Here is a 9,497-nt window from a genome sequence, read left to right on the forward strand (position 1 = left end):
GGTTATTGAGTGGTTTCAAGTAGGGGGTGCAGTGTTACCTTCAGGTTGCTTTTGAGAAAGGTTACTCTGCTGTGTGAAAACATGGTGAGATGGGCAACACTGAAAGAAGATATGTTTCTTCATCTAAGATGCTAACACAGTTGGAAACCAGCAGGGTGTGTTTGAAATGGGTCCTGTTCCATTTGATACACTAGTGCAGGTAGGATTTGAGATAGAGCCAAACACAGAGCCTGGCACAAAATACGCATGCAAAATATCTCAGTTTCTCCCCACTCACTTCTAATTTCCTCCTTTTCTCTTGTCCTATAATTTTCTTAAGTGCTCTTATACGTTGCTCATGTTATGTCTGTTTTATGTATGTGTGTGGGAGAGTGGGGTAAGAATTGGCCTACCTACAGTCAAATCTCCAGGCAGCACCGAGTCTTTCAAGAATCACATTCAATTTCTTATCCATAAAAACACCAAACGGCGGATGACGCTGGTGCTGCGGGAGGGCCCGGAGGCCCTGGGGGCCCTGGAATGGGAGGCCGAGGTGGCTTCCTCAGACGCTTCAGCCTAGGGGTCCTGGGCCGGGGCCAAGGCCACGGAGCTCACAGAGGCAAGGCCGAGGACGAGGAGAGGCTCCCTGTCACCAAGCTGGGCCGCCTGGTCAAGGACATGAAGATCAAGTCCCTGGAGCAGATCTATCTCTTCTCTCTACCCATCAAGGAATCTGAGATCACTGACTTTTTCTTGGGGGCATCCCTCAAGGATGAGGTTTTGAAGATTATGCCTGTGCAAAAGCAGACCTGTGCTGGCCATCGGACCAAGTTCAAGGCATTTGTTGCCACTGGGGATTACAACGGACAATGTGGTTTGGGTGTCAAGTGCTCTAAGGAGGTAAGCCACTGCCATCCGTGGGGCCATCATTCAAGCCAAGCTCTCCATCGTCCCAGTGCAGCAAGGCTACTGGGGGAACAAGACTGGCAAGCCCCGTACCATCCCTTGCAAGGTGAATGGCCGCTGTGGCTCTGTGCTGGTGTGCCTCATCCCTGCCCCCAGGGGCACGGGCATTGTCTTAGCCCCTGTGCCCAAGAAGCTACTGATAATGGCTGGAATTGACAACTGCTACATCTCTGCCAGGGGCTGCACCACCACCCTGGGCAATTTCGCCAAGGCCACTTTTGATGCCATTTCCAAGACCTACAGTTATCTCACTCCTGATCTCTGGAAAGAGACAGTGTTCACCAAGTCTCCGTATCATGAATTCACTGACCATCTTGTAAAGACCCCCACCAGAGTTTCCATGCAGAGGACGCAGGTGCCAGCTGTAGCCACCACATAATTTCATATGAGAAAAATAAAGTGAATGAAGCTGGTTAAAAAAAAAATCACACTCCAGCTCTTTTAATGCCCTTTCAATTTCTTTTTAGTTCTATTTTGAATAGGACTCTCTCTCTCCAGGTGTTCCTTATCATGGGTGGGAAAAAAGAAAGGGGAGAAAGTTATGATTGTCCTTTCCTCCAGTCTCTGAGTGTGACATTGTTCTGTCCATATACAATCTCCCCAATTTTCAGGTATACATAGAGGTCAAGGAAGACATTTTTATCATCCTTTCCCTTATATGTCCTTGTTATCTGTGATCTTAAGAAGAACCTGTGGTGAAGTAGTAAGTTGACGAAGTCCACATAGACCTGATACTATTCAATATTCACTAACTGCTTCTCTCTTTGAGGAGAAGGAGGTAAATATACCCTATCTGATCAGATGGTATTATGGTTAATTTTATATGTCAACTTGACTGGGCCACAGAATGCGCAGACATCTAGTTAAACGTTTTTTTCTGGGTGTGTTTTTAAGAATGTTTCAAGAAGAGATTAGCATTTCAGTTGGGGGACTGAGTAAAGCAGATGGCCCTCCCTAATGTTGGTGGGCATCATACAATCCATTGAAGGCCTGAATAGAACTAAAAGATGGAGGAAGGTTGAGTTTGCTTTCTGACTGAGCATTTGAGATGGGACATTGGTTTTCTCCTAAACTTCGACTGGGACTTACACCATCATCATTCCTGGTTCTCAAGCCTTCAGACTCAGACTGGATTTACACCATTGGCTCTCTAACTCTCTCTATATATATCCTATTTATTCTGTTTCTCTGGAGAACTGTACTAATACTGATGTTAAAACAGGGAAATTATGTCAAAAGGTTGTTATGGAAGAAGAAAACGTGTTACAGTGAAACAACTTTCACTTCCGTAGTTCCAACTGCTCTGGAATTAGGGGAAATTTCTCCAGGGATGGCAGCTTGACAGCAAACGGCTGAGTCTCTGAAAGGCTATATGATCACTTTTCTAAGTAAACTGTGGAGCGTCTCTTCATTGAGATAAAATGCACAGATCCAGTTTAAAGGAATGCTACAACCCCCATCCACCTGACAAACTATTGTCTTAAATGTCAAACAAAAATATCACACTTCTATGAAACTTTCCTTAATCCCTCAGGTAGAGAATGTTCACAACTTCCTCTGTGCTCAAAAAATCTTTTTTGTACATTACACAGTACAAGCTTGTATTATACTGTATAATTTAAATTTTCATTTGTGTATCCATTGGTCCCACTAGTATCTTGTGATTAGATTATGATTTTATCATGCCCTCTCTCTGTACATTCAGAACTTTCACATAAAAATAGGTGGTCAGCAAAGAAAAAAAAAGAAAAAAATGTTTTTTATATTAATGAATGAATCAATCCATACAGGCTCTGAGAAATACCTCCTAAGAATTATTCTTTAACTTTTTATTTGGAAATAACTATAGACTCATAAGAAATTGCAAAGACAATAAATAAAGGTTCCCTGTGCCCATCACTCAGCTTCTCCTAATGATAACGCCTTATATAATTATTGCATATTATCCAAAGAAGGAAATTGATATTGGAGCAATACAATTAACTGACCTTTCTTGGATTTCATTTGTTTTTGTATGTCCTAATTTTTTTTTGTATGTCTGTGTATATAGTTCTATGAGATTTTATCACCTGAATGATTTGCAGAATAGAAATACAGAACTGTCTTGTCAGCACTAAGAAACTTCCCTGTGCTCCCCCTTTATAGTCACACTCTCCCCTTCTTACCTAATCCTTGATAATTATTGACCTGCTCCCCATTTCTATAATTTTGTTATTTTGAGAATATTACATAAATGGAATCATGAAACATGTAACCTTTTAAGACTGTAATTTTTCACTCAGTATGATGCTCCTGAAGTCCATCCAACCTGTTGAATTTATCTGTAGTTTGTTCCTTTTTATTGCTGATTAGTATTCCCTTGCATGGATATACCAAAGTGTGTTTAGCCAGATGCCTAAGACTTTTATTTGATCTTCCCAAGTTTTCTATCATTACCACCTAATGCTTATACTTCTCATAGATGACATAATTAAATATCTCCTCCCCAGGATTCTTTGTGTAAGTGCTTCCAGTCAACTTCTTTTCTATAAGCCATTTCACCTAATCTGAAGTCCTTACTGTGCTAGGGAAGAATAACTAGACATCCAACTTGGCCCTCTTTCATTCTCCAATGCAGCACCAGCAATAGCTCTTTCTCAGTAGTAAGGACATAATATTTATAGACTCTTGGCAAGACTTTGGAACTGTACAGGTTCACAGTAAGTGATTTTGGTAAATGTTCCTAATTCACTCTAACTCCTCCTGCACACATTAATCTTGTACCCCAGGGTTTTTTTGGCAACACATTTTAGATGTTATCATAAAGAATTTATTTCTAAACCATGAATAACTCAGTGAGTCTGAGAGTTTGCTCTTCGTGGGGAAATGTTTTTAAAGCAAAATCAGTGATATTTGAAATAGCTACTGCAAGAACTGAATTTAACAAATCAGTATACACTTACAATTGCACTGATAACTTGGGGGTGGGGGAGATGGTTGTGGCATAAATGGGAAAGGCAGCAACAGCATTTTCTTACTCTAAGTGGTAGAGTGGGCATTTTTTCAGTACAATAATGATTCAAACACACAAAAGGAACCCCTATGATGCTAAATAAGGAACACTTTGTGTTTTCTTCTCTTTTCTTTTTTTTTTTCCACTCTCACCCTGAGATTAGGGGAGAGAATGGAAAAAAGTAATGAGAATCCAACTTGGCGAAAGTAAAGTGCTTTCTCTGTTAGGAGTACAAAGAGAGACGTCCCCAGGACTTTCATGTATATTCTGGAAGGAAAGCCTGCTTCCAGAAATGGCAAGCTTAACCTTCTCAAAGTTTCATTTTCCTGAATTATCAAGGCTCATTCTTGTTCTTTTGTTACTGAATACATCTCCCATAGAGCTCAAATGCCTTTTGCACTGACCCTGGAGCTGATGGTGGAGGCAGCAAGGGAGTGGGTGAGGAGAGAGACAATGTATTTCATGTTTCTTATAATCAGTTTCTTTCAGGGGCTTCTTCAGGGACTACCTGATCCTTTCACAACAGTTCTCTTCCTGATCAAGGAAAAGAAATGTGATCTCACAGTCTCCTTGTAGCTCTCCTTCATGGAAGTGATTTTCTTGTTCTGAAACCAAAATGATTTCTAGGGCATGGCTGAAAAGTAAGTATTCTTGGCTTGTTTTCAATTTCTTCATCCCCAGCCATGACTGGAAAATTGTTAAGCAGTCTTTCTCATGGTTTCTTTCTGTTTTTACTATTCCAGTTCCCTTTATATGAATCATTTTTCACTGCAGCAGAAAAAGTGAGGGAGGGAAAGGTAACACAGTGCCAGAGAATATAATGTCTGGTCTCTGCTGAGTGCTCTAAATCAGGTGGATAGTTGGGACCATTTCTAGCTGGATTTCTGGCTGGAAAGGGATTTTAAAAATTACAGAAACTGAAAATAGCCCTCATGCTGATGGCCAGGATTAACTAGAAGTAGAAGTGCACACTGCCTACAAGAATGTTAGGAGAGATTTCCAGAAGGATCTTGGCCAAGAACCTCTTCACTTGTGCTCTCCAATTTTTAAGTTTGAGTTCAAGATTAAAACAGATGTTTTATAATCTCTTAATATCTGTTTTAATATCTGAAACACTTTCTATTCCATAAGAGGATAGGATGGGAACAAAATCATGGAATTTTCCAACTCTTGGTGCATGTAGTGAGTAGAAATTTGACTTAGAAAGAATTGGATTTTGTAGGCAGGCCTGACTGTACATTCTCACTTTGTTATGTATCAGTTGTTGATTTTTGGAGAATTCCCATTACTGTTCTGATATAGGACACTGTAACGCTACCTTTCTCACAAGGCTATTGTGGTATTAAGATGTGTGTGGAATATCCAGTCCAGGGCTCAGTACATGGGGCTCAATAAAATGTAATGTCTTATTGGAACAGCTTAGCTCTAGTACAGGCCTTAAAAACAGTCTGCTCATGTTTCTTCCATTTACAAACAAGAAATCAAAACCTAGGAACAAGAATTTACTAACACAGAAAGTTAGTATTAGAGACCTGACTCCTTGGCTACTATACGTAGAACAGTTTGGACTTACATTTATAACTTCTGTGTGTACACTTTTAAATATTTACAGTACATAGATAGTGTTTATAATAAATAGCTTCAGTGTAAATCTGGCATATATCTAATAACACAAAACCATAAACGCAGGTAAAGGATGATGACTACTCAAACGAAAATAAAACAGATTCTGTTACATCCAAACCAAAGATTGAATTCAGTATCAGGTTACAACATGAGTTCACTTATTTTTATCATACTCAGCCTACATCTGACTTTGTTACCCAATACATATTATGCTGGGACTGTTATGTAACATCCCTGAATTCAGCTGTTGTTCCAGCAGATGACATTAAAACTCCTTCAACAAGATATGTTAAGATAACATAACAAATGAATTTCACCTCCTTAGGATTTCTGGCAATGATTGAAAACTTATTTAACATATGTCTAGAAAGACAAGCCGAAGAAGAGGACAGAAAAATGATTATTCCACTTATTAAGTGTATTCCTAAGCTTACTTCAAAATGATTGGATTGACAGTTCCCATTGGATGATGGACACTTATGGCCCATTGCCTGTGACCTCTACAGTGACTGATGGGAAGGTCAAAATTGGCTATAAACATACACAGAGGTTGAGGTAGATATAAATGTTTACTCATGACTAGTATTAAAGATATGATTTAACCTTTTAAAATGCATCAATTACATGATACATAAGCAATCTCTTATATCTTCTTTAAAACATATTACTTAAATAAAATAGAATTTTAGCCTTATAGATAGCTTTCACAACAACTTAAGTTGACTGATGGTCAGGAGATTTTTCCTTACCTTTTTTAACAAATTTTTAAGTGTACAGTACAGTATTGTTAACCATATGCACGTTGTTGTAAAGCCTATCTCTAGAACATTTTCATCTTGCATGGCTGAAACTCTATACCCTTTGAAGAACAATTCCCCATTTCTCCCTCCCCCCCAGCACCCAGCAACCACCATTCTACTTTCTCCTTCTAAGAATTTGCTTACTTTAGATACCTTATATAAATAGAATCATGCAGTATCCAAAAGAATTGAGATCAGGATCTCGGAGAGATATTTGTAATTCTCATGTTCACGGCAGCACTATTACATTATTACACACACAGATGGAAACAATCCAAATGTCCATCAATGGATTAATGAACAAAAAAGCATGGTATATACATACAGTGGAATTTTATTCAGCCTTAAAAAATCATGAAATCTTGTCATATGTTCTAACATAGGCAAACCTTGAAGAAATTATGCTAAGTGAAAGAAGCCAGTTACAGAAGGACAAATTAAATGAGGCTATTCACATGCTATATTTTAGCATCATGACCTACTTTTCCCTATGAAACTAAGACTTTTTAAAAGATAAACCAAAAAAAAAGATAAACCAATGTTATGCTCTTTCGGACAGGGAAATTCAAAGACTATGTCATTAAAACAGAAGTTTGTGCAGACTAATTATCTAAATGTTTCTCATGAAAGATTTGAGATCAACTTCTTATGGAAAATGTAAAAATGATCAGGAAGAAACACCTTCAATGTTTTATTAGTGTTATATAATCTAAACAAGAACTTTTGCTCTTTGGGCTTCAATTTTCTTACTGGCCAAAAATCAAAACAAGCAAACAAACAAAAAAAAAGGAGGTGTAGCTTGTGAATCTCTAAAGGGTCTTGACAGTTCTAAAAGTTTATGGAAGTCAATCTTGTATGGAATCAAAAGATTTTCCAAAGGATTTGGAGTCTGAAAGCCTGGATTTGACTTTGACTTTGTCACTAAATAGCTTTGTGGTCTTTCATAGTCTTGGTTTCTTCATTTATAAAATGATGCTGATACCAGCAGCCTCCCAGACTTCTGGAGTGTAAATCATATGACACTGCTGCGTATATGAATGCATCTTTCACTTCCTAAAAATATGAGGATTCTCCAGTGATTCTATTATTAGTATTAATCAATAGGATATATTAATCCTAAGAGCCTGGGAAACAAACATGATGGTCTCTAACAAGATCATGCACATACTGGATTCTTTCTACCAGGGGCTTTAAGTGAATCTAAATTTGGGAGGATCTCAGAACCTGAGAATTATAGGACCTGTAATTTGAGATCTGAAAATTCTGGAAGCTCAGCGAAGTTAAGCCAAAGGCAAGGTATGATTCAAGATAGCAGATGAGGTTAAGAAATATCATGAATTACTGGGATAGAACATATTTCTAAATACCTATTTAACTTATTTTAAGTTATTTTAAAAATGTATTCCCATACAGACTCGATGACAATATTGATTTCAAGAATTAATCAAGGAGAATGGATGAATGGTTGCTCAAACAAGGGGCAAGTGATGTGCTTGCCCCTTGCCTAAGTGATTTACTCATATTATTTTGTATAATCTTCCTGATAACCCTATCAGATAAGGATGTCTATTCTTATTTTACAGATGGAGGTACTGAGATGCCTACAGCCATGGAACAGAGATAAGATGTGAGTCCAAAGGATCGATCGATCTATCTATCTATCTATCTATCTATCTATCTATCTATCTATATACCTTCCTATGTCTGTATCTATATAATAATTTAAGAAAATAAAATCCAAATCTTATTTTCATATTGGTGAATCTTGGTCAAATAAGAGAAAGGGTTCATCACAAGTGAAAGTTAACCTCGGGATCATGCATGAGTAAAAATAAAGAAAAAAATAGGAGGAGGGAAATAAGAAATCTGAAATAATTTGTTGGTCTAATAGGCTAGTATTTCCACGAACAATATTATCAATAATAATAATAAACCCTTTTATAGGCTTGTATAACTCCATGGGAGAAATAAAAAAAAGAGGGGGTATAACTGAGGTACATTTTAACACTTGATTCATACTTCATTAGAATAAATCAATTCTTAGAATTTCCTCAGAATAAGGTATCTTAGGAAAACTCCAGATGCTCCAGCAGTAATTTATTTGCCTTACGGCTTAGTTAGTGGCTTTTGGAAGAAGACAGAACCTGACCATATGAAGAAAGACAACATAGTTATCTTTGCCATCAGAAAAAATTTGATAAAATTTTAAAAAACAGTGTATATGTAAAAACCTATGTGAGGAATATTCAGAGAACATAAATGATACAGCATGAAGACATATTTGTCCGAAGCCTATCCTCTTTTATGAAGCCTATCTATTATTGGAGTCTTTTCACTCCTTCCTGAACTCTGTTCCTCAGAACTCACTGTGTGTCTCAAGTAGACTGGATCCCTCCTCTCCAACTATGGTTGGAGATTTTTGAATAGATATATGGTTCTCAACCACCACTGTAGGTATGCAAAATAACTCCTAGACTTTAAGCATTATACAAGCCACGTTCTGAATTATGGAATGAGGGTTTTTTTGTTTTGTTTTGTTTTTTGAAATACTTTCCTTACTTCTCTCCATTTCTGGAAATCTTAAGTAATTTGGCATCTTGTCATATATTGAAGGTCAGGCTGACAGCAATGGACATGCTCAATTTCTTTCTGATTTCCCAAGGAGATTCACTGATGTACTATATTTTTAGTGTGTGATTAGGTCCCTCACATTAATAACAGAATACAGACCATCTGTAATTCTGATTATTAGTCTGTCTTGAAAAATGAGGGGATTCATTTAACTAGTATTGAAGAACTAATTTGAAATTTACTAGCAATTCATTTTTCCCGGTTATACATTAGATTACAGGTCACTGAATTTGAAATCAGCCTGGATTCTTAATGCACAGGGGGAAAACATCTGCTAAGAAACTACCTAGAAGTAGCTTAAAATATAAAAAGATAAATTCCTCCATTATAATTAAGGAGACATTATTTCCTGAGATTCTATTGACTGACTTAATGTTACATTCTTTTCTTGGAGAACATTCAAGCAGATGCCCATCTGTAAATATTGATGAGGATGCAGTGGAAAGAGTATTGATTTTAGAATCAGAATAATATAAGTTCAAATCCCAGCACTGTCTTTTAGT

At 37.4% G+C, this 9,497-nt stretch overlaps 1 protein-coding gene across 1 annotated transcript; it reads left to right on the forward strand.

The window, feature by feature from the left end:
- Positions 1-462: 462 nt before the first annotated feature.
- LOC309976290 (small ribosomal subunit protein uS5-like) lies at positions 463-1,324 on the forward strand (the record flags this gene model as incomplete). Its single annotated transcript, XM_082861874.1, is given in 2 exon segments — positions 463-882; positions 884-1,324. Coding segments are annotated over 2 exon segments (861 nt in total), but the record flags the coding sequence as incomplete, so codon positions are not given.
- Positions 1,325-9,497: the final 8,173 nt, after the last annotated feature.

The sequence above is a fragment of the Leucopleurus acutus genome, assembly GCF_964270905.1.
Source record: "Leucopleurus acutus genome assembly, chromosome: 20".
Taxonomy (NCBI): Eukaryota; Metazoa; Chordata; class Mammalia; order Artiodactyla; family Delphinidae; genus Leucopleurus; species Leucopleurus acutus.